The sequence below is a fragment of the Bombus pascuorum genome, chromosome 14 (genome assembly GCF_905332965.1).
Source record: "Bombus pascuorum chromosome 14, iyBomPasc1.1, whole genome shotgun sequence".
In the NCBI taxonomy this organism is placed as follows: domain Eukaryota; kingdom Metazoa; phylum Arthropoda; class Insecta; order Hymenoptera; family Apidae; genus Bombus; species Bombus pascuorum.
In genome coordinates, this window is record NC_083501.1 from 758,643 (window position 1) to 784,433 (window position 25,791).

At 36.1% G+C, this 25,791-nt stretch overlaps 2 protein-coding genes across 3 annotated transcripts in view; one reads left to right on the top strand and one right to left on the bottom strand.

Annotated features, from left to right (window-relative positions):
- The window catches only part of LOC132914303 (neutral ceramidase), a 46,848-nt gene that overhangs the window by 4,834 nt on the left and 16,223 nt on the right, over nucleotides 1–25,791 (bottom strand). For both annotated transcript variants that reach the window (XM_060973297.1, XM_060973298.1), the window contains exons 8-9: nucleotides 1,258–1,380; nucleotides 307–501 (exon numbers count right to left, since the gene is read on the bottom strand). In XM_060973297.1, the coding sequence (XP_060829280.1) occupies nucleotides 307–501; nucleotides 1,258–1,380 (318 nt within the window). The remainder of the gene's footprint in view (nucleotides 1–306; nucleotides 502–1,257; nucleotides 1,381–25,791) is intronic.
- On the top strand, nucleotides 17,295–24,207 carry LOC132914328 (cuticle protein 19-like). Its single transcript, XM_060973365.1, has 3 exons — nucleotides 17,295–17,471; nucleotides 21,304–21,576; nucleotides 23,434–24,207. The coding sequence occupies exons 1-3, from the start codon at nucleotides 17,463–17,465 to the stop codon at nucleotides 23,719–23,721; spliced, it is 570 nt and encodes a 189-aa protein (XP_060829348.1). The 5' UTR covers nucleotides 17,295–17,462; the 3' UTR covers nucleotides 23,722–24,207.

Genomic DNA, 25,791 nt, shown 5'->3' on the forward strand with positions numbered 1-25,791 from the left:
CGAATGGAATTATGTATTCTTTTTTACATATATAAATTTTTCGGAATATTTTACGTCAAAAAGTATTAAGGTACAATGTTAAAAAATTCAACTTTGGAGCGAACAGTGTCCGATTGGAACATAACGAACGATAAATTAATTTCTTTAGTATTTTACAAATTGCGGCGACGATTTTCTTTTTTTTAATTTCTCGATCTTTAGAAATTTATTTAAGAAAGATTTTCGTATTCGAATAAGGATTATTTTTTTCCTAAACGCTGTAACACTATCTTGTAATAATATTCTTCGACACATATGTAAACTTACGCGTCCAGTGGCAAGTAGAATTGGCTTTGCACCGTGACATTTCACATCGTCAGTCGTAGGAGCTGCTAAGAGGTTTCTGACTGCATTCCACATGGGATTCGCGGTGGTTGTGCCTTGTTCGAACGAGAACGACCCAGGACCGTCGATCGTTCCCGCCGCAAAACTGTATCCCATCGCTGGTTCACATCCACGAACCTATCGTAACATTCTATAACTCGTAAATAACGTTCAAAAAATCGTTCGAGCCTATGAACTCTGATTCTGTTCCTCCCGATATGTGTACGCGTATTAAAATAAAAATATGCAATGTTTATTTTCGGGGAAACAAAGATAAAGGAAATACGTGATAATTGTTTTCAAAGAAACCACGACGAACAAGAATTCGATTCAGAGTTTCAATTGTATTGATTGACCTTGATTTTTGACCTTAATTGACCCTGAAGACTGAACGAAGGTTCTTAAAGGCTGAAAATTATCATTTTTCAAAGTCCTTCTACCGTGTTACAAATTATTTAACATTATATCGTGGATGAATGCACGTCTATGTAAACTTATATTTTTGCAAAGATAATTAAAGGGCTGAAACATCTACTTTATCAGACTTGATAATATTCATACACATACAGAGTGTTCTACCTCTACGAACAAAATTTGTCTTCCAAGAAATTTCCCTTTTATGACGAAAGCTCGAGAAATTTAACACAGAATTATGAGATTCAAAGAACATATTAATTTTGCAGAGATTTTACACTGAAATTTCGTAGCATTTTATTGTAACGAAAAACGGTCTCCTCACAGTGTGCAAAAAGGTTTCGTAGATTATTGTCCAAACATAGAAATCCTCAAGTACCTTCTCATTTTTCTCAAAGAAAAGAAAAAAAAGAAAGAAGGAAGAACAAATGAGATTTAATAAAACTCTAAAATAAAGGGAAGTAAGAGAAAACTACTCACAGTTTCGGTTCTTCTGGTGGTTTCATTGTAGTATTCTGCCGTCTGTTCCACCATGTTCACGTAGCGATGCACCACACGGAGGGGTCCGATCACTTCCTTGGCGTCCCCGTACTGCCATAAACGCTGCAATCACCAGGCAACGGAACATGATTATAGAATCGCGATACGAGCAACAAGCAACGCAACACAACGCAATGTGTACAGGCCAAACACGCATGAAACGTATCCGCCTCGCTGGCTACGAACTGTTCTCCCGTTTCTGCTTTTATTATGCTAATACCCGTTTCTCGAAACCGACCCTTCGCTCGAAGCGTCACGGCTAAAGAGCATGCGAATGTACGTTAATTATGAGCCTAACGTTTTCTTCTCTGTTTTCTACGTCTCATCGTTTGTTCGATGAAAACAGTCAATAACGTAATTTGAATTACAATTCTCCGGTGAACGGCAACAGTATGCTAATATTTTCTACATCGTCGTCTTTTGCTTGTGATTTTAACGACAGGACAAGTTAATTTCGTTTCTTTTCCGCTCTTCTACCCGATGAACTCATTATGAAAACTTCAAAAGCAATTCAAAGACACAATTCAAGACAATTGAGAAATTTCTCAAATCTTTAAAACAGCAAGCGAGACAACTTAGAAATTCCGAATAATCAAATCCCCAATAATTAAAATCTCCTATAATCAACATCTACAAATACCAAACTTGCCATTGCCCAATTTGTTGTCAGATCCTACAGGTTGCTCTACCTAATCCAACATAGTGGCATCATGTCCCTTTATCCTCCAACATCCTCCTATCTAATGATCCTCTCCCCTGAAAATCCACTCTCCCTTTCGATCCTCACTCCCTTTTAGATTCCGCTATATCTCTTGATTCCATGCGCGTCGTGTTGTTCGAAATCTGAGATCTCATCTTTGTGCACACGCAACCTTGTCTTCCGCCACTTTCCCTCGATCAGGGAACGTAGAACCTGACGCTACGTTCTAGACTAGTGCAATGTTGCGCGCGTGTATACGCGGTCAAGAACACAAAGGACCAAGGAAGTTTATTCGCTGATGGACGCCGATTCGCGCCATTGAAGGGCCAATGGCGAGGAAATGGTCGATGATTAATGTCAAGGAATTATATAGTTCCGTTTGATTTCGTCCGATAGAGATGTTCGAGCAGAAATTTGGGATTTCGCCGTCTGCGTTTGATTACTAAGGCACTTTTGGCTTGGAAATTGAATTGATAAATGATCTGAACGGTTTGTAGTTGGTATATTTTTCTGCTGGTACTACTCAGCAATCGAATTGATTTTATTAACCGAGTCGAACGAATGTATTGGGCTATGTGGGAATGTACATACATTTGGAACTATTTTTGAACGTCGGATGCGTGCCGTGTATAGAAAGCCGCGTAGAAAGAAGTCGCGAAACGATCGTTTTGCAAGAAAGTATAAAACTTGCGCTAAACCGAGGCAAATAATAGAAAATGCAATTTCAAGGCGCGTAAGGCGATCTTTTCAGGATGCCTGATTCAAAATATTAAAGCAGATTTAAATCTATGAGTTTTTAATAATTATATTACACAGTTTACATTCCTAGCTGTATTGATTTTTCAAGGTTTTCTAATTTTCTTATTATGTGGTAGACGCAAAAGATATAATGAAATTCATCTTGAATATGAACTAATAGAGTCATTATATGTTCTTAAGAGACAGAATTTCGCCTTTTCTCTCTCAAGATAACTAATTTAAAATCGTATTTTATTACTTGTTTACTATTCATATAAAGATATCTCGCTAAAATGTCGCAAAAACAAGTATTAAAAAATATACTGAATATTAAAATGTATTTTAATTTAAAATTACTGTAATTTCTTACTATAATTTATACTTGATCTACCTTCTAATGTAAAAATTATGTAGATAATGTCACCGATAATTAAAAGAAACATTAATCTACGCATTATCAAGGAAAAATAAAACTCTGTTAAGAATTTATTTAAGAGAAGCTGTATGATAATTTGATTTCTTTAGCGGCTTTCGATCAAAGATACGGCGTTCTTGAATCGATTAAAACATCCATGACGCGAGACTCGCATGTTTCCAAACATTGAGAATATCAGTCATATACGCTATAGCAAAATTTCCCCAAAAAACTTCTTTATCGAATTAAATCGTGTTACTTTGTTCTTTGTTGTGCATTTGACAGAAAGTTATTCGAAAAGGATGAAAATTCGTGCTTGATGAAATGGAATCAACTATTGCGATAAGAATGTTGCCAGATTTTTCCGAAGGAAGCTTTTTGTATTATACTTATATTAGTATGGATAGTATCACAGATGTCTATTTTGCTGGTGATCGCTCCCAACTTGTTTCGTTTGTAAATTACACCGTACTTTCCGTTCTTACAACGTAAGATAATCCATATAATTAGTATAAAGTAAAATTGGATTTTCAGTTCAGCATTCGCTCTACGAAGCAATAGCGTAACATTTCAGGATAAACTCATTATCAAATAACTTAATAATTAAGCGGTACGTAATTAAACAACAACAGACACTTGTAATTAAAACTTTCATTTTTCATATTGAAAATTCTCATCGTATTCATATTTCATAGTCAAAGAAAATATTTATCTTATCAAGAAATAATTAATTGTTCCAGTCGATATTTTTTATACGCATAGATACACATTCACTGAAACACTAGGTGCGTAATGAAGTGGGAGCATAAGAGGCCTTACGTTCACACGCGTTACAGTTGCACTATACTTGAATGACTCGAGCCTTCTTACGATCGACATTGAACCATTTACCGTGTTCTCTACTATAAGAGTCGTATAAGGATGTTACGCTATACGAACAGTTATGTTTCTTGGAAAAACGTCGCGAGTATTTCATTCGAGTACGACGAATCCTTGAAGGCGAAAGAGTTCCGTTTCTAATTTGTAATTATAACGAGTAAAGCGTCAAGGAAATATCGATTTGTTATCGAAGGATGAAACATAGATAGGAATACTAAAACTGAGAAGCGTGAAAGTATTATAAATATATGGAATAGGTTAAATTCTTTTCAAATTCGATACATCACATCTGAAATTAAAAATCTGAAATCTGAAATACGAGGTTTTTAAATCTTCAGTTTTTGAAGTTGAAGCTTTCTATAAAATTTAAGTGCTAGAGATTTTGCAACCTTAGATTTTTAAACCGATGACTTTGTAACTGAAGATTTTGAAATTAAAGGCTTTTTAATTCGAAACTTTGTGATCGATAGGTATTTAGAAAATAAAAAATACGAAGCTTTTCTGTCTCTCTGCACCGAAAACTTTGGTAGCTTTCAAATGGAGATTCTTAAATTTCAAATTTTGCGATTTCAGATTCTCAAATTTCAAATTTTGCGCTTTCAGATTCTTAAATTTAAAATTTTGCGATTTCAGATTCTCAAATTTCAAATTTTGCGATTTCAGATTCTTAAATTTCAAATTTTGCAATTTCAGATTATTAAATTTCAAATTTTGCAATTTCAGATTCTCAAATTTTAAATTTTGCAATTTCAGATTCTCAAATTTCAAAGTTTGCAACTTCAGATTCTCAAATTTCAAATTTTGCGCTTTCAGATTCTGAAATTTCAAATTTTGCACTTTCAGATTCTGAAATTTCAAGAAATCTCAAATCCAACGTCCGAAAACTAAAATTTTCCGTTCGTTTCAACCACGAAGATACTATTACCAAGCTCTGATTTCACAACCGTTCTAAATCCAAATCGAACAATCCCTTCTGTGCTGTCTCGAAATTAGTATACAACGGGGCTCTGGCAACGGAAAATTTTTATTTCAATTTCCACACACTTAGACTAGAGCAACAGGTATCTTTTAACGCCTTTCGCTATGGATAGACGTGTGAGAAGATAAGACAGTAGCGTGATTCACGAGTTCGTGGAAAGGAAAAAAGCCTCGGTCTCTCGAGGAAGGAACGACGGCATCGTCCTTGCGAGCGTGGAGCGTGAATCGTGTATCTCGTGATTCGTAAAGGGTGTGGCGGTTTCTGGGAAGGATCACACAGGAGCACCATGCGAGCTGACCTCGTTAGACTGCTAGTTTCCCACCGCTTGTCGAATCTACGTCTCGTGTGTGATCTCGAAATTGTTTTCGTGATGTATCGCGTGATCTGTAATCTTTGCAACTATGTTCACGTTTAAACATATTAACCACACAGTATATACTTATTTCTCTGATTTCTAATATACCTGCATGTATTTCTTTATATTTACTTGTTCCGAATACGAACAACCATTATGAATGATTAACATACTTTTTTGACTGCACCAAATAAAAATTAAATTTCCGTCATCGATGATTGTTATTCGTAACAAAAATAAAATTTTCGTCGTCGATAATGATCACTGGTAATCAAAGAGATTTTAATCATTTATAATCGTTACTCGGAACGACGTTATTTTAATTAAAGACGTTAAATTTTATACCATAACTTTTAAGATTTGTCTTACGACGGTTGTGACGGTTGAACATTACCTATTGAATCTTCGTGATGCGAACGTCTACGCTATAATCATTTGCGTATCGCGTCGTTCCAATTTTGGATTTCAACACCTTCGTAATCCTCTGTTACGCCTTCACCGTCAAATTAATGGCGCAGAAGAATAATGGAGTTGATAGGAAATGGAACTAGTACGCTTCCTGTTGTTTTCTGTTTGCACGTTTGCGAAGAGACTGTGCCGTGGTCGCGAATACATTTATGCGAAAGAATACTCGAATTCAAACTTAACCAAAGCTAAAACCTGTTATCGTGAACATTTTAGAAATATACAAGTAATATTGGAATATGTAGATAACAATTTATCAAATTCATATTGTTAAGAAACAACCCTATATAATTATAAAATTAATAAAAATATTTATGGTTTAACATGTATTTTTTCATAATAACACTCTTTATGAAATTGATTGTTTTATAGACAACTGTCTTTACGAGCTCCATACGAGAGATTAATTTCTTTTTCAATATCAAATTTCTATTTAGTTGCTTAACTTCAATTTGGTATAAATTTACACAATTTTGGAACTCGTACCACGTTATAATGATCCCCAGTTCCAATTTGGATCGCTCTAATCCTTACATATATTTAAAAATTATATTTCCAGATATTTAAAGTTTCGCTTTTGACGCACGAGCTGAATTCTCTTTAACGCCGCAACAACCAACTCAATCCAACGGTACAATTTCTACTACTTTGCGAAGATGGTTTCAGGTCATTGTAACGTAGATAAACGCATCGCAAAATACGTGATAAAACTCCTTTCTTTTTTTTAATTTTTGACTTAGGCTAATTTCATAATCACCGGAACATATATGTTCTTAACTGGAATTAATTCGAGTAAATAATAACGAAACACAGTCTTAGCGCTCTTGTTGCGCAACTTGTTCGATTCCCGATTGGGCGTTGTCGAGACACGAAGACACGAAGAGACGAAGAGACGCGAAGCCGAAAGGAGAGGTAGGGAGGAAAAAATGGAACGAGCAAAGAGCCGGCATAGAGATCCACGTGTTTACACGTTCCTGTTCCCACGTCTGTTGAGACAGGACTTTGCAATCGTCTACTATCTCACCTTATTATTCTGTTTATCTATAATCTCCAGAGACACGATTCTGCTTCCGCGGATGAAAATCCTTCGCCCGCGAAATAGCTTTGCACGACGACGTTTTCCTAACGTTTGGTCGTTACCTTATCCACTGATAAGGAAGGTTCTTATCAATTGATGGAATACGCATTGATCGATACACAGGATCGTTCCTCAGGATTAGAAATTTTTGTTTTCACGCTGTTAGGTATTCGTATTTCTAGCGATTTTTAGAAACTTTGTGCGCCATACGTAACTTATATTACTTGATTGGAAGTATCGATTATTCAAAGGATTAATAGTTTTTAATGTAAAATGTTGCGAGCATAATATATTGCATCTTAGTAAATTCGGGAAAAAGAAATAAATTTGTGCAAAATAATTCTTCGCGGTTATTTAATCGGTAGGTCTTAGTGTGAAATATTATGAACGTAATACTATTTTGGTAAATTAGGTAGGAAGAATTAAATTTGCGTAAAAGCTTCATACTGTCCTGTACGTGATCTTTGTTCGTTTATTCAGTATGTTGATTATTCAAAGGGTCAGTGTCTCTGAATGTAAAATCTACTATTATTATTATTATTCAAAATTGTATACTTAGCTGTGCAGTCGATTTTTTTCTATAAAATACAGAATTTGTACTGAACGATTGAAATTAATTTAGATACACGTAGATATATGATTTAACGTTTCTCTATTCGATATTTTTTGACGATTTTATGGCTACTCGCAGGTGTTTCTCGTAACGAAAATGTAGCAAAACTGTTTGCAGTACATATTCAGAAAATACAGTTGGATATAGTGGAGCCTCGTTACAGTTACATTAACGAAATCACGAAACGTTTCACATGATATACATAATGTGCTCATAAAAAGTTTCTACGTTCTTAACCGACTAAGATCCAAAAACTTTCAAAAACCCGAAGGATGGACACAACGTAGATTAAACGATAATCAAAAGATTACGTAGACATGTGGCGAAAGGGGGCCATAGTTGCGCAAATTAACCGACAAAACTGAGAAACGAGATCGCGAGCCGGCAACGCGTGACTCGATAAACCGATTTTGCAACGTACGAATTTACGAGCAATTTTGTGGTCGCTCGTAAGCTTCTCGTAACTTCCGGATGATTCACCATCCAATTTGCAAGCATTATAATTTTGAGGGAAGATGAAAGAAATAGACGAGTTTAATACTCGTGAACGTCGCTTTCCTTTCTTTTTTTGTTTTTCATTATTTCCTTGTTGCAGAAAATAATGTGCAATTTTGTTTTAACAATAGAGTATTATTCTTTCGTCGCGATAGGTGAAGTTTAGCATAGATGAAAAAATTGTAACCGCCATTGACTCAGGAAGAATCACTTTTTCAGAATTGTGTCTGTATTACAAAGAGTGTCGTCTAACATGCATCGATAGTTGTTTTCAAGCGATTAGTTTTCCCTGAAAACAACGATTATTAGTTCTTCGACACTGACTCCTTTAGGAGGGTAAAAAATTATCCCTTGTCACGATTCATGATTAGTACGAATAAACAAAATTTCAGTCACTAATCTCGCAAGAAAATCATTCTCCCAAGATCGTATGTTCAGCGTAAAAAGCGATATAATAATATTTATTTCAGACGTTTGCTAACTTCGATGTTAGCCATAAAAACAACAGGTTAGCTGTTGGACGGTGTGCCACACCTTTGAGAGCGTAAGGAAAAATTAAGAAGCGGAGGAAAACGTGGAAAAAGAAATCGAAAATAGGAGCTTCCTCGTAAGTTACGACACGGTTATTCAACCAAATAAGTTTCACTCTCGTTCGTTCTGGAACACGCGGTGTGAAATCCAAATGTGATCGCGTCAACTATTCCAAGTTCCGTTTCCATCGCTCTACTGCTCTGGAATGACAAGCGCGTACCTGCTCTTTGCTCTCCGATGAACAAATTCTGTTTCAGGAAGAAGAATTCGCACGACGATACTTTGTATCTTCTCTTTAACTTGCTTACTGTATTACGCGTTACGAAATAGCAATCCGATGCGACGTAATGTCTTCTAATCTAAGATCGTCGATCTTCCCTCTTTCATCCAGCGAACAGAATGCTCGTTTATATACGGTAGGGCGTATGTGCCGACGAAAGTTCAATGGACTCCTTTGCCTCGACCTGCTCGAGTTTTATGGGAGCAGTTTGTGCGACCCTGTATAATTTAGAAAATTTTCTTATCGAGTAAACTTTATATTTTGACAGACATGTTCGATTTTTTAAACCAGTCGATTGTTGGTTGAACAATTTCGAAGTAACTTGCTTCTTTAAAAACTCCAAGATACCTGCAATTACAAACAATATGCTGCGAGCAACGCGAGATCACAGCTGCCTATAATTCCTCAAATTATCTGTTTAGAATAATCTTCCTATCTGATCTGGTAAGATTCTGAAGTTTATTTATTAAAGTCTGAGACACTGTGTGTGTCTATATGTCAAATAGCAATTAGGTTCGTTGTAAGTTAAACGCGGTCTCGTACGAGCAAGTGTCTAACTTCTGTAAACGCTGGGTGCATCGGGGTGTGCCAAGGATACGTCGAGACATTTCTTCCCCACGTTTCGTCGAGTTCTCACACGATTGTATTGAAATGTCGCTCGTAAACAATGAGTTGCATCAGAACGGTGACCAATCGACGGTGGTGCGAAGTGCTGGAGGAGTGCAAAGAATTAGGGGGAAGCAACGGAGAATGATTACTAACCTTCCGTCTCTCAGATTACGAAACGAAACACATACTTCGTTCTAATCGAAACTTCGTTTGCGTATGTGTGAAATCCTTACGAGATGTGTTTTTAAGGAACATTAAGAAGATATTTTAAAATGAAACTCGATCTCGCTTCCTGTTATATTATATTATAAATATAATATAATATATATTATATTATATTATCCTGTATATTATAAACTGAAACTGTGTGTTTTGCCATCATGTGCGTCGTTTCCACAGGTAAAATATAAATTTTTCTGGACGCTGTGGTATGATTGGGATTTGTGGTTATTGATTTGTCTCAAAATTTTTCCTGTTTATATTTTTCGTATATCTTGGCGTAATAAGCAGTGTTCGTTAATCTTAAAAAAAAAAGCAGTGTACGTTATTATTACGTAAGCATTAATTCTTCCTTGCATAGACTACGCAGCACGATAATTTCTCAAATAATAAGGGTAGTAGAAAAATGAAATACTATGCGTAGGTGTGAACTTAATAAGAAGCTACTGAGAGAAGCAGAGAGGAGATTGCTGGTAACATTGTTATTTACGATATCAGGCGAGAGGCCGTCAACTCACAGACGACAGGTTAGTAGTTTAGGTTCACGGTTGTACTAATCGAATTACACCGTAATTTACTACGCAATTTAATTATGTTATACTTCAATTACGTAGTGAGCCAAGTACGAAGCGATTAAAACAACGTAATTCACATAATTTAAACTTTTCAACTGATTTAATTACTAATTACTGTAATCACGAGTGTAATTGAACTACAACGTAATTGAATATGATGTAATTGAATTACTTTGTAATTATAATTCAATTGTAATTCTCTACAACACTGTCTAAGGTTAATTCATAAAATCTTCTGGTTGTTCTGGTTTACACTAAACGATGACAACTCATTCACTCGGCTCTTTTCAAATTTTTATGGATCTACGTATCACGACATTATCTTATCCTTTCACACTCTTTTCGAATTTCCGACTCGTAGGATTTTCCTTTTTACGTTATTATCTATACAATTTCCAATCGGTACAACTGTCCTTAAAATTTCTTAATTTCGGGTGTGTCAGACGATTCGCTCAACGTTCCATAAAACTATCCTTTATCCTTAAAAACTGCAAAATCTAAATACGGAACAACGAATTGTCCTAGGAGAGCTGTCCAAACTAGAATATTCTTAATCTTAAAACTTTTCAAAGTATCGTACTGCTGTTCTGATGCACTGTCCACCATTCTGTTAGCCTCTCTATTTCGTCGAAACTCATAAAATACCGACTGCAATAGTCGTGTCAGTATGCGTTATGAAAGCGTTTACGTAATTTTCCCCTGTTTACTTTACCTCGATAATATTTCGAAGATAGTAGACAAACACGTTATTGGAGAAATTTCTCTAAATGAAAAGAAAGTAAAACTTCGTTGTTTCTTCGGTAAACAAACTTAGCAAGAAATATAGTATTTTTCCAAAGAGATTCTCTCTTGTATATTCTCTCTTGTTATTCGCGTTTCATGTTGTACTTTGCCCGGATGTTTCCGACAGCTACGTTACATTAAAGTTTCGGTAGGTTACCAGCGACCCAGGCGTAGCATTGCTCTCCCCATAATGGTACTTTGAATATGCATCGAACATTGCATGAATATTTATCTTATCCCATGTTACGATGTATCCCAGTTGCGAACTATTTCGTGATATCGCGACTAATCTCAGGAACGAGAATTGGAGCCTGACGAACCGACGCGATTTTCCTTAAGGCGTTGATTGCCACACGATGGTCATCGGCGACTCACGTCGATTCTACTATTAAATTTTTTAAAACGATTAAAATAAGATAAATTTCACAGACCGGACAATTCTCAACGATGTGAATCCTTTGTGTAACATTGAGAAAAATGACGTGCGAAGATACGATGCAATATTTTTCGATAATTGGTTGTCGTGATGTGACGTATTGGAATCTAGCGCAGTGACATAGGCAAAATAATAAAATTCGCGTGACGGTGAACACGTTAACGATACTACAGCTTTAAATTCTTACTAATTTATAAAAATGCAACATGTCATATATGCAACAACCAATCTCAAAGAGTTAGAAAACCGAAAACATTTGTTCTGTGTTAAAGCGTCGCACGAAACGTTTATTTGGCGCGTGATCTTTTTTAAAAAAACGGGAAACTTGTACAGGAAGTAAGGAACTCGGTATATCTCGTATCAGAAATCGCTGTAAGCCGGAAATTGGCCGCGAAAAGCGGTTACGATGGAATCGTGGGAGTGGACGATCTTTTTCCGCAATAGTTCTTTTGCCATTTGGAGTTTGTCCGTCATACTAAACAGCGTCGCAACGTGAACGCGGTGGCAAACGTGAAAACCGTGGCAGGGCACTAACGACGTGTGTGTGTTTGCTTCAACATTACGGTCACGAACCAACCTTTCACGATTTAACGGCTGTTAGAATTGTAACAAACAGGGAGGACGAGTTCCTGAGCCTTTTTCCAGCTCCGAAACTGTCGCTGGACTCATTTGCAATCGGAAATAACCGCTTTCACATTTTTGTTGAACGTTACGTGACAGATATTAAATAAATCTCCACGGTGAGGACATTGAATGGGAGATTTTCTAATTTGGAAATGGTCCAGCGCGGAGAAAAGTGCCGTGAAACAATTATATATTTAATTACATAATGATTCGAACGTTTCCAGTTCACAGTTTCACACTTCTTTTATATATATGAGAGTAATCTGAAGCAGCGCTTCTTAAAATTTCTTCATTCGCGATTTTATTATTACTAAAGATACAACTAAAACGTTAAAAGTGAAACATTAATCGATAATAAATCAGAGAAGTTTAATTTTAAACAATTCTTTGTTGCGATTTTAATAATAAAATACGGAATTTCAGTCTTGAAAGTGAAATTGCATAAACGTCTTTTGTGATATAAGAAATATAATAAAGAAACACGAAGAATGTACACAATACGTAAATGTCTCGAAATGATAAAAGTAGACTTGCATTGATAGAAGACAGAGAAAAATACTTGAATCTCGTTATAATACATTAATCGAAGAGTCGAAACTTTTGTCTATAATTATTTTTTAATTACTTTTTGAAACTTCTTTCATCGATACAACTACACAACGTAGAGAATTTAATCCAGAAATTTTTACACCTGATCTTAATTATGAAATAATAGATTTTTGGAAAGTTCCAGAAAGCCCCTCTTGGAAATAAGGATTTAAAATTTAGAAATTAAATTTCCATTTAATTTCACATTTTCGAACGCAAAGTTTGAAAGTGAAACCTTCTTTGCACCAAAATACTGAAACAGAAATCTTCTAGCTTTCATTTTTAGAGTTTAATATTCTTCTGAATTTTGAAGTTCAATGGAAACTGTTCCAAGTGAAGAAACCTGAGTTTATGATTACAAAAGGTGTTAAAAGAATGCCTTTGCAGATCCGTCGTTCATAGAATGGCTCGAGTAACAGGTACTCCTCTTTAATGACCCTTTCACGCCGCCTGACCATGGGTATTATCTGCTTTAACTGGCCGTAAAGTACGTCCTCACACGCGCAACGTCCTTCTACGAGTTCGAACTATATCCAACTGTTTCGTTTTAGTGAAAACAAGAAAAAAAAAAGAGAGATCGATCCGTATCTCAAATGTTCGAAGTATTCTCAACGTTTAACGGGGTAACATGAACATTTGGTAATCACAACTATATATTACTTAAGCCTATTTTAGCTTCAAACCTTTTCGTCGTTGCGACTCGTTCTTTCCGAGGGTATTCTTATGAGAATACTCGACGTTTATGTAACATTCTTATATTTAAATTTAGAATTTGAGGAAATCGTGTAGCGAGTATTATTTATTCCTAGGTGGAATTTTTTGAAGCAAATGTGTTACGAATGTACATACGTTTTATTGGCTTTTGCAAGAAATGATTAGGATAAATATATTTGTATTACGAATTAGATTACGATTTGTTGCAAAAGTTTCAGTTTATGGGTTTATAGATTGGAATTTTTCAAGAAACATTTCGTTTCCAGATGTTACATCGAATAAATTGAAATTAAACGACAATTTCGTCACTAAATTTCGAAATGGAAAGTTCAAACCTGAAACAAACGTCGAGATCGAAATACGAACATCGTTTTCGAAATTTGATCCGGCGAGTTGAAATTCAGAATGAAATGTTTCTTTGAAAAATGTCAACAACAGAGTTTAAATGTAAAATACAAATTTCTCCTAAGAAATAAAAATTCGAAATTAAAATTCCAAATTTGTTCGCAAACGAACGTATTCTGCCGTATGTAATGTTCCTTCGTATTTCAAACAGCAAAATTTTTACAACGTAGAATCTGTAAAGATTCGAGTTCCTTTTTTAAAACATACGTGACCTATGGCAGCCATCCTGTATTCGTTGATATTTGAATTGAAAATGAGACACACGTACGTGAATCACGTAAGGGTGGAAAGACCTGTATCTTTATGTCAACTCACGGTAAGGATGCAGAACTTGATCCAAATCTCGTCCGCGTTCCAGCGAATTTTTATCTCGATTCGCGAATCAACGCACTGAATACCAACGTTGTCTCTCGGTACTCATTTTTTTGCATCACATCGACAATGACTTATATCGTTACGTTCGACCGAAGAAATATATTTTTATGCTAACGTTTTGACGAAAAATTCTTTAACTTAATTTAATTTAGTATTGAAAAATTAAGTTCAATTACGGTTGACTCATTTTTAAATTCAATCGTATTTTGAACTAAATCGCTAAACTTTTAATTTAATCTTAGAATTACAAATTTCATTCGACGTATCTAATAACGTATTTCATGTAATTTGAAATCTATCGATTTAATACAATATGTAATTTTGAAATTTGCAAGTTTCATTTGATATTGAACAATTTATGTCGACAATTTGTTACTTTCGAGCGTAATTCCTATTGAAGGTTTCAAAAATTTGACTCAATGAGCAGTGTTAGAATTTTTAAATATCACTTTAATCGATATAAGATTTGGAAATTAAATTCGATGTGGCGTAGCTTGTAAATCTTTTTAATTAATTTAATTCAAGATTGCGAACACGTTTTCCGGAAGAATGCGCGCTCGTAACAAGATCAGGCAGAAGTTTCTCTTTTTATCGATAACTGGAAATGATATCTTTTTTTTCTGTATCGTTCGCACTTGGCCGACTTTGCTGATGGCAATAAACGAGCGAAATCGTCGCTTTGCATAACGTCCATATACGAAGCATTTCCGTGATTATACAGGCGTGCTTAATGTGCAAGGGAGCAGTACCATTCGTTCGGGTAGACAAACGAGCTCTGTCGTGGATACTCTACTATTGCGTCACTTCAAGTGCGATGCGTAAGACTTTGCTCGACAAAGTCATTTCGTCTCAAACTCGCTAAAGGTTGTGGTCGCTTTAAAAAGAAAGAAAAAATAAGAAAAAAGATCTTAACGCCAAATTGCTACAATTACATTATAAATGGACTACAACAGTTTCGAACAAATGATTTAATTGTACTCTTCAGGTACTTCGTTTTAGCTTGTATTTTATGTTTTACATAATAAAAATTATGAACGGCGTTTTATCGTTTAAGGTTCATTAAGTTACCCAGAGTAACTTTTGTATGAATTTAATACTTTTTACAGTATCCTTTACAGTAAACGGTTACACGGAGTTAAACGTACCTAGTGTTTGTCCGATAGGAAGATTCATAAATGTTAGCTTTTTCAAATTTGATCGCGAATGCAAACATGACGTTACTAGTGTATTGCAAGAACGAAGCAACGCGTTTCAAAATAAGAGACTCTCATAAATAAAGAAATAATTATGTCCAAGAGGCTAGGAACCTGAATGACGAGTTAACTCGTCTTTCCAGAACAGCAGGTTGCCAAAAGCTTCAGTTTTGGAAATTATCATAGAACACCAACGAATCAGCCTCCTTATATAAAATTTCTTTCGTTTCCTTCAAAATTTCGTAACGAAATCTCATTACAAAAACTCAACGAAGCATAAAAAGTTGGCTTCAAATCTACAATTAAAAGCAACTGTTTCCTCTGAATCGCGTCAGGAAAGTAGAAAAACTCGCCATTAATAGCCATCTAATGCAACAGTAGAGTACTAAAAGGTTCACGTTTGAGCTCAATTTCTTTCGAATTAAGATCGCAACGAACGAGCAAATTTACGAAAGATCCTGTTGATTTTCGAGGTATTTCCGAGTCATCAGTCCTGGTAAATTGTTAAATAGCAAAAAACGAGGCGATTGCGAGAGCAACTTCACACGTAGCCGAGTAAGTGGAACGGGATAAAGGGTCGTTAGCGCGAACAGAGGGATTATTTAGATTGTTTTGCGATTGCATCGCGACTTCGGCGCAACTTTGTCGCTCTGTGCTCCATTATTCGTGCCCGTGGGCACACGAGCGAGCTTTGTTTCGAGTCGGCTAATATATTACGACATTCCCTAACGTAACGTTCGCAGGGACCACGCCTATTCCTTCTCAACGAGCTGGTTTTCTTGCTAAATTAATTTCTTCTCTTCCTACCGGATTTACGCGTGGAACGCGAGTGTGCAGAATCGCGTTGCAGAAGCGTCTGAAACTTTGTCTCATGTTTTTCAAGGGGAATAGATTGTGAAAATCGTAGCAATGAAAATGCATCCGTAATAGTCGAAAGCTTAATTCCTACTTGGGAATTGCGTCGAAATATCGGTAACTGAGTCGAAATACAAGCTTTTGTCCGTTCTTTCGTTGGATAACAAAGATAACATTGTTTAATTGATCGTCCGATTGTCCAATCGACTATTAAAAGACTAGTGTAAATCGCGTGTAAAGAATCAAATGTCGATAAATCTAAGACAAAAGTAAATCACTTTACAGGCCATCATGTCTAGGAGATGCAGACATCGAGCGAAATCTAATTTGGAGGAAGAATGTCGCGTTTGTCCATGCTTCGTAAAGTAGTTCAAATTTACTATAAATTTGAGTCAATTTAACGGAATCCAATCACAATTTGTGGCTCTTGCAGAAGACTCGAAGAACGTTTCCAGATAAAATCGCGTTACAACTTATCGTTCGTATAAAATACGAGAAATTCAACAAGCCGAACCTAACCGAAAGCAAACAATCCATAACGGATGATGTTCCTGCTTAAAGTACTCGAAAAAGTTAGCCTTCCTGAGAAATAAGCTATCTAAATTCAAAATTCTTCGGACTGGTCCTTCAGAAAATTCTAAAGTACTAACAAACACGATAATTAAGAAAGCCAAGTTTAATGCAAACCGAAGAATCCACATCGAATTCGACGACTCCACAACTCAATAACCTCTCGCTACATTTTCCACTATAAAATACTGTAACTAAATTAAGAAGATCCGTGCATAGGAGGATGGGAGAAAATACGCGGAGAGGTCAACATCCCTACGCAATAAAGCAAATGCAAATTCAAAATCATTCGAAACCACAATCGCAACCGCGCGTCACGAAATCGAATCTCTGGATGCATCGACAACCGCGACTCGAGCCGCGAGTCCTCGCGGCCGACCGGAAGTGTCCGCAAGAGACCGAGGCATCCTTTCGCCGGCACGTGGACGCGTCGCCTCGCCACCCTCTCTTCTCCTCCAAGGAAAAACGTGGAGAGGATCGTTTGGTTGAGGTGGGAGCGTCGTGGCACACGGGTAACGCAGTAGGAGGACGAGGGCTTTTGCCCGGAACGAAAGACGCGGCGCGGGTGGGAGATAGATATAAGGGCATCGTTTCGGAATAACGGCTATCAGTGAGTATCGCGCTGTTTTCGCATACACCGGCAACACACGGGACACGCAGCATCGACCACAATGCCGAAGGTACGACGGGAGAACCGGAAACCGCCGGGACCGTGTGCGCGCGTGACACCGTGCAAGTTTTTCTTTCGGACATCTATGTAGCCTCTTTCGTTGATTCTGCTTTAATTCTCGTGTTAATTCGCCCTCTGAATAATTGGAATGTACGCTGTATATCGGGTCAGCCAGGAGTTAACGTTTGGTTCGGTTAATTAAGGGATGCTTTTGTGTACTCTTGCTCTGAAGGAAGTCTCAAGATGAAATAGTAAGGGAAGGGATATATTGATTTTCGAAGGAAGTCGATATCGTTTGGTACAGATGGTATTTCAACGTGGTAGGTTAGTTTGCGGTATCTTTCGAAGATTCGTTTATATCTGCTACTTTAACTCTCGCGTTTTGTAATTCTACGCACCATCGATAGTTAGAATAGTTGGAATATCTGTATATTGACAAGGGGCCAGGAAATAATGTACGATTCGAACGGCGAGGGAACGATTGTGTATATTTTTCTTCTGAGAGAAGTTTGAAGATGGAAAGGTGTAAGGTGGGAGATGTAGATGACTGGTTAAAGACGTTACTACATAGTTATCGTATAGTATAGGTGCTATTTCGTATCGGTGGTAGGTTAGCTCGAGGTGTTTTTCAGAGATTCGTTTATGCTTGCTGCTTTAATTTTCGCGTTTCGTACTATGTGCTTCTGCACCCTCTGAATAATTGGAATATACGTCGCTCATAATACGTTAACTCACATTGAGTACTTTCCACTGCTTTTATCTTTTATCCACTTCCTCGCGAATCTGTTACTCGAGTCGTATCATACGACGTGCCTTGCAACGTAAAATAGTATTGACGGCAATTAATTGTATATTAATGTTGAGTAATTTGATATTAAAATTAAAGTAAAATCTGTTAGAGTTTTGCGATAAATGTAACGAGCAGGTGTCCTAATATTTATAGCTGGCAGTTTATTGCTCTACACATTGGTTGGATGGATAGGTAAATAATAGTTGGCAAATGGTCAGCCAGGAAAAGATATTCTCCTCGACCAGTTGAGAGATGTTTATGTGTATTTTACCTCTGAGAGAAATTCGAAGATGGAAGGGTAAGCCGTGGGTTATATATGTTGCTTTTCGAGCAAGTTACAGGTGTTATTAATAGGTGCTGTACATTGCAGGTGATACTTTGTCCGGTGAAAGCTCTATTTCTGGTGGTTTTTGGAAGGTCCGTTTATGCTGAAACGGAGGTTTCTGTGAAAACAAGTGTTTCATTGATGGAAGTTGTTCGATGGTATTTTTGGAAAGTTTCTATGTAGTAAGGAAGTGTTTAGAACTTAATTAAACTGTCGGTAAATGATCTAACGAGAAGCTTTTTTTTCTAAAAAGGAGTTATACTTATACACTTTTTTATACGGTAAAAGATTGATAAAGTACATTTCCTCGTACCAGAAAATATAGAATATAGAATTTTCCAAGTACATTTCAGTAAAAAAAAAAAGAAAAAAGAAAAATACTAGAAATTTACAATCATTCGCTTCGAAAAAAAGATGAAAAATTCTCCAAAAGTTCTCTACTCGATATTGGAATTCTATTTATATGTTTCCATAAAAAAAATTCGTTTCTTCGATCGCGTATTGAAAAGACGATGACCTCGAGAAAGATTTATCCGCCGCGGTACCAAGAGCTATCAGCTTCGATTCTTTCTTTTGTCGGGTCGTCGATATGTTTCTGTATAACGTTTTGTGGTCTATGATCCGTAGGCGAAATACGGAAGCGGTGTAGCTACTTCCGTGGATTCGTATTAGTTTACGGAGCAAGGTCGACGCGAGAAAGTGAAAAAGGACACTTTTCTCGGGAAGGGAAGAGCTCGTGAAGCGACGCGAAAGACGAAACTCGAGAAACTTTCTCGAGCCATACGATGACTTTCCAAGTTCCCCTCGCGTTGATTTTGTTGCCGCCGAAAAACGTTTAACGATTAGGGACTTTTAACGAGAGTGTCGTTCAGCCAACAGACGAGGTAAACCGAAACGATCGACGAGTTATAAACGGAAACTGGTGTTTATGACGAGGAAGATCGAGCTGCTAAATATATCGTTGATCTCGTTGATCGTGTGATTTGTGAGTCAGCTTTGCTTTGCTTTCGATCGAGTTTGGATCGTCTTTTATTCGAGGCAAATGTCAATATATACTTTTGGTAACGGCAAAGATGTTCTAATTTAGGGACTGACTTTAATTTGTTAATTTTGAACCGTAACCATCTTCAGATACAAAGTTTTAGGTTGTATTTTATCATTGATTTAAGATAATTGATTATATATAGCGTTAGCAAAATTTTCTTGTTTCGTATTAAAGGGTACCTTTTATTTATTATCTCTAAATTCTATAATTGTTTAGCGATACTATGTAGCGTATTGTTATGTAGCATTGGAAGACACTATAAAAGTTCATTTTTGATCAACCTACGTTGAATTTAAGTTTCTATCGGGACTTTGAGTTTCACATAACGTACCAGTTTTTTAATTTGAGGTAAATTTTAAGTTACGTAGCTTGACTTTTGCTTAGTTATACAGCAACGTAACATGCTTTCTGTATATTTATTTTATTTTTCGCTCTTAATTTATTATTAAGTTTCTACAAATTCAACGAGAATTCATTTCCGTGTAAATTCGATAGTCATCGTTTCTTCTAACATTTTTACAACGAAAAATCGACAAAAAGACGTACCGATATCTTTGTAAGTATTCCGTAGTTCATCAAGAATTTCTTCGCTGATATCCGAGTTTTTTTCTTCTTACCATTACTTGAATTTTTGAACGAGATTTTGATACGAAAGGTCACGAACTCGTGATTCTGCGTTAGCGTCATACGGCATTCGCGAATTTTTCTTCGAAATTTTTCGAGCAAACTACAACGATATAGATAGATCAGCACTCCCATAATACCGCTACCTTATCGTTAAAGTTGCGTTCACATCGTCTATATTAGCCCGATGAAACGTTCGCCATAATCTCGTTTGTTTTACGAGCTTCTGATATACCGCGTGCTCGTGGAAAAATTTTTGTAATAGCTTGTGCCTCGGGAATCGAGCATCCGATCGAAAAATCCAATTTGATGGGTTGTCGACTTCTTCCATAGCAAGGAATCGTGCGTAGGGAAAGATTTTCTGCTTACGCTCGAGAATTCTTTCGATAATCCCTTAGAAATTACGATCTATGCTCCAGGTAGCTTCTTACGTTTATTGAAAGCTTTCCGAATCCGAAAAATTAGGTCGCACGTGAAGATTCATATGCAAATGCGTTGGAAACGAATGGGTTGGCTTTTTACTTTCTCAGTTAGCTTCTCCATGGAAACGATGATAGTAATTGTACATTGTTCTTTATGCTGCGCAAGATGGTAGAGAAGAAGGTGAAAATTGGCTAACCTAAATTGCATGGTGGTTATCACTTCGTGAATCTAATGTTTTAAGAAACGGAAAATTCCTTGCCTTATTTCCAAATTTCAAGTTATTTAATTCTAAACAAATTTTAAAGCAACATGAGTTTTACTACGTTTCTAAACGAGTATGATTCTTTAAAAATATCGTCACGAAGCAGACAAAGATATTTCATCGTTGATCTGATGATTTAAGAAAAGAAAAATTTATAATGACGCGCAAAAAGATATTCTTCCTCGATTTTTAATAATTCTAGAGAAAGAGAAGCTTCGTTATACGTTTTAATTTAAAATAAGCTTGAAAAGAATTGTAAAATTCGACGAATTTATAATAGCTCTTCCTATGGTGTGAAAAATTCAGTAAAATTTTGACTAAAATTTCGTCGGCACAGTCGTATTGTCAATTAAGAAGTCAATATAAATTTTAGTTTCAGATTCTATGCCTTTTATGTGCAACGATCGCAGTCAGCCACGCAGTGGTTTTAAGCGGTTACGACGGCGGTCATGGAATCTCATACGCGGATTACGAGGGTCTCGAAGGATACTCAGGATCCGCTGTTCAATACGAAGGACACGCGGTTCTACCAACAGTAGCGGTTCCGGTTCACGCGGTTTCCGCCTCACCTGTTCAAGTTGCAGCGACCCTCGATCATGGATCTCACGGATACGATCATCATGCTGATCACGAACACGATTACTACGTAAGCAATCGTATCTATTTTTCGTTCAATTTATCTTTATATCGAACTAATTACTTAAAAATAAATATTCCATCGTTGCTTATCCGATAATAATTCGATCACTTGAAAAATTACCTACAATCTTTGTAAAACTCGAGATACTCGCTATTTCACCTCTATAACTATCACCGTCGAACGGAATTTTTACGGGCAAAATCTTTAATCTCTGTCGGAACAAAAATTTCCATTTGCCTGCGGTGACAAAAAGTTTTATTCTTAAAAGAAGGAAAATCATTTTTTACGGAATAAAAATTACAATATCCTCGAAAAAGTAGAAAATTTTGCTCTTAAAACAAAACAAAAAATCATCTACAGAAGCACTTTTGACAAAAAGAAGAGAAAACCAGAAGAACAAACGAAGATTTGTAGTTCGTTTAGATTTACATTTCGATTCGTTATATATTTACTGAATTATATAGCTGTCATTTCGTTCCACAACCTTTCTCCATCTCTCACGCAATTTGAATATTCCAACCTTCCAGAACCTCAGGTTTTTCGGCGAAAATTTTTCAACATGATTTTTCGCGGTGATCAAATTTCTTAAAAATCGGAAGGAACTTTCCAGGCAAACCAATATTTTAACTTAATATCTTTCGTATCGTTCGCTTGCAATTAAGATCAGATTACAAACGATGCAGAAAACAAGTCGTAGTAAATTACGCCATTAGCGATCGTCGATCATCGGATAAGATACTAATTATCGGCGATCTGTATTTGGAATCGCGTATCGTATCGCAAATAGTTCAGAGCACAAGGCGTGACGTTCGCCTCGCCTCTATGTTAATTGAAATTCCAGCCTGTGAAAAGCAGTGCTTGGCATAAGAACTTCTTCCGCGACGTATCTCATTGTCGCGAACGTTTCCGCGACGCTTTCTCGTAACGATCGCTCGTTAGAGATCGTTTGAACGTCCGTCGCGTGGAAAATCGCTTATGAAATTTCGTTCCATTCAAAATACATGGCAGCTACTTTGGAGAAATTTAAATGTTGAAATTACGTAATTTCGTCTTTATATTTCAATATCGTCCTCGTTTCAGAAAAGAAAAAGAATTTGTAATGTTTCAAGAAGATGTTTGGCGTAAAATTAAAACGAGAAATTACGCATTCCAAATACGATCTCTCCTTACTTTGTCCAAAAAGAAATTTTGTTGATGGTAGAAAAATATAATTTGTTCGAGAATGTCCGAAAGAACGTAGTGCCAAGTTCGCATCATTGGAAAGGAATTATTATTAAAGATCGACGATTAACGATAATTCGAGAATTTTGGGGTAATGAAAAATTGGCTTAGAAGTCGTTCTTTAAGGAATTAATCCTTCGTTGCTAGGTTTGATAAAAATTTAATGGCAATTTGTATGAAATCTTTCTTGACGATTAATTATCGAGGAACATCGTAAAACGAGAAGCGGTTTTGGAAATAATTTTTCAAAGAATTGATTCGTGTTACTGGATTCGCTACTAATATCGCTGTGCGACAGAAATTTATAAATAGTAGAACGATAAACAGAAATTCACCAAGAAATTATAAATAGACGTTTATCAACAAATTATAAATAGAGATCTATTGGCACAATCTCGAAGAATTTATTTTACCTGGTCCTGGTATCGGTACCACTGTCCGGCAGCAATTTATAAATAGAAAACTTGACTAAATGAAGCGGAAAATCGTCAACAACTTATAAATAGAAATAGAAATAGATATACAAATACAAATAGAAATAAAAATAGAAATTCATTGGCAAATTATAGACAGAAACTCTTCCTTATGAATAAATTATTTATTAACAAAATATAAGTAGAAATTCCTTCTTTTCTATTATAGGCTCATCCAAAATACACCTTCAACTATGGCGTTCACGATCCTCACACAGGGGATGTGAAGACTCAGCACGAAGTTCGCGATGGTGACGTGGTTCACGGATCTTATAGCGTCAACGAGCCTGACGGTAGCGTCAGAATCGTCGAATACACTGCCGACGATCACAATGGTTTCAACGCGGTGGTTAAGAAAGTCGGACCAGCGATTCACCCTAAACCAATTCCCGTAGCAAAATACGTTGCGCCGGCGTACTACAATAGTTACGAGGAATACGAAAAGCATCATTATTAATCGTATGAATATATTCGAGTGATAGAGGAAGAAACAAAAAAAAAAAAAGCAGAAACAGGGTTAGAAAGAATTTATTTAAGTGAGACGTGCCGACGATTAACCCCTCGTTTTATAGTATCGAGTTAAATTTGTGATAGACTATGGTTGAGATATTAAAAAACAAGGACTATTTCAGCATCCTATAGGATCTATAGTATAGACAATACGCAGATTTCTGACATTTTCATTGCTACCGATGCACATGTTGCGTCGTTTCAACGTTAACTGACGTAATTGTTCTTTTGCGTGTATTTCGATGCAGCGATCGAAGAAATAGAGAAAAGGCGGCGAAGTGTATCGAGATAAATATTATTGTTTGAAATAAAGACATTTTTTATGAAAAAGAAGAGATGTGTAATTCCAAAGGTGGAGCAGTATTTTTCAACACCGAGTGTGTTATATAAATACGTATATTATAATATGAAAATAAATTAATAATCGATCAATGCTGTGTTATTGTTGATAATTCATTATTCTCTATAATTTCGGACTTTTTGCCTCAAAAGTCTTTCATTATTCCCCGAGAAGATTTCCTTTGAATTTGTTTCAAATTCAGACCTTGGAAGAAATTTCTTATGAACTGAGTAAATGTATTGCAGGTAAATTATTAAAATTATAAAATTAAAGATACGACTGCTAGTTACTTTCACAATAATCACAGTATACTTTGAAAACAGGTACTTGAACGATCGTAGCTACAAGGAAATATGACAAATATGGTTAAGCGATTCGAGTCATCCACATTTTCGAACGTTGACTTTTCCGATTAATCCTAAATTAATTCTAATTTCTATAATGAAATCGTGGATATTTATAGAAACTGGTATTTAGTGGTAAACACAACTAAAGAAAGGGATATTTCATCCACTAGATATTATAACGAGAATTATATTTTGGATATTTTGAAGGTGTAAAAAATATCGCAGTGCAAACATAACGTGCGAAAACATGAAATATTCAGATACGTATTTATGGGAAATTTAATGGTGCAGAAATGCTGAAAACAGGTTTCTCATAAATGAATAAATATCCGCGGCGTAATTATATTTTAATCACTAGAGGTGCTTGGAGATGGAAAGCGTGCCAAAAAGACGAGCCAAGAAATGGTAAATTATTCATCGTTCAAGGTATATGAGTGTCTCCGAAGGAATTTGATCTTCCTCGCGAAACTTAAAAAAGGAGAAGAAATGCTCATAACAAAAACATGTTCCCAGGAGAAATTTCCATTCGAAGAAACGAGTTTCCAGCTGACGACCCTCCGAATTATCGGGAGGATATGTAAACGAGTGTTTACTGTTCGTTAATCGGTAGAAAGTGCCTCGGGGCGAAAAACGATTTGCTCGTGTACTTGAACAGTAGCGAAACAACTTTCCATTCTGTTTTATCCGATGATTTTGCCAAGAAATTCGATGAAAAATAAATTCTTCGTGATCGGATAACAGACACCAGGGACGCTAGAAGGGAATCGAGCAGTGGTCATGTTGATAATCATTTGGCTGAACGCTCTAAAAAAAGAATTATCGTACTTTGTTATACTTTCTTTAGTAGTTCTTAGAAATTTGAGACGTTTGATCGAAGGTACCGGGAGAAATGTAGAATTTTAATAGGAACTTTTTATAATTTTATTTAAGAAGAAAGAGCGGAGAACCGGGAAGAAATTTATGAATATTTCGTAATAAATATTATGTTAAATGTGAAGGTGATTGGAAATTTAATTGACGAAATTTTCAATCGGCGAAGACGTCGTCAATTACTTAGATTCTTTCGAATATTTTCATTTATTTCCTCTAAATTTTCTGTTTTCCAATTATTTCGTCTATGCTGCAAATGGTTTTATTTATTTGCTGCGTATTTTTTTGTGAAAAAGTGCAGATCAAGCTTCTTTGATGGTGTACACCATATCATTGTTTTCTAAAGAAAAAATTGCATCTGTCACTTCGCTACCCGAGTAAAAAATCTGGAAGATCGCAATATTTCAATGCTCGAGGACAAAATTTCCTAGAACAATTTCCGAATAAATATAACCAGTAG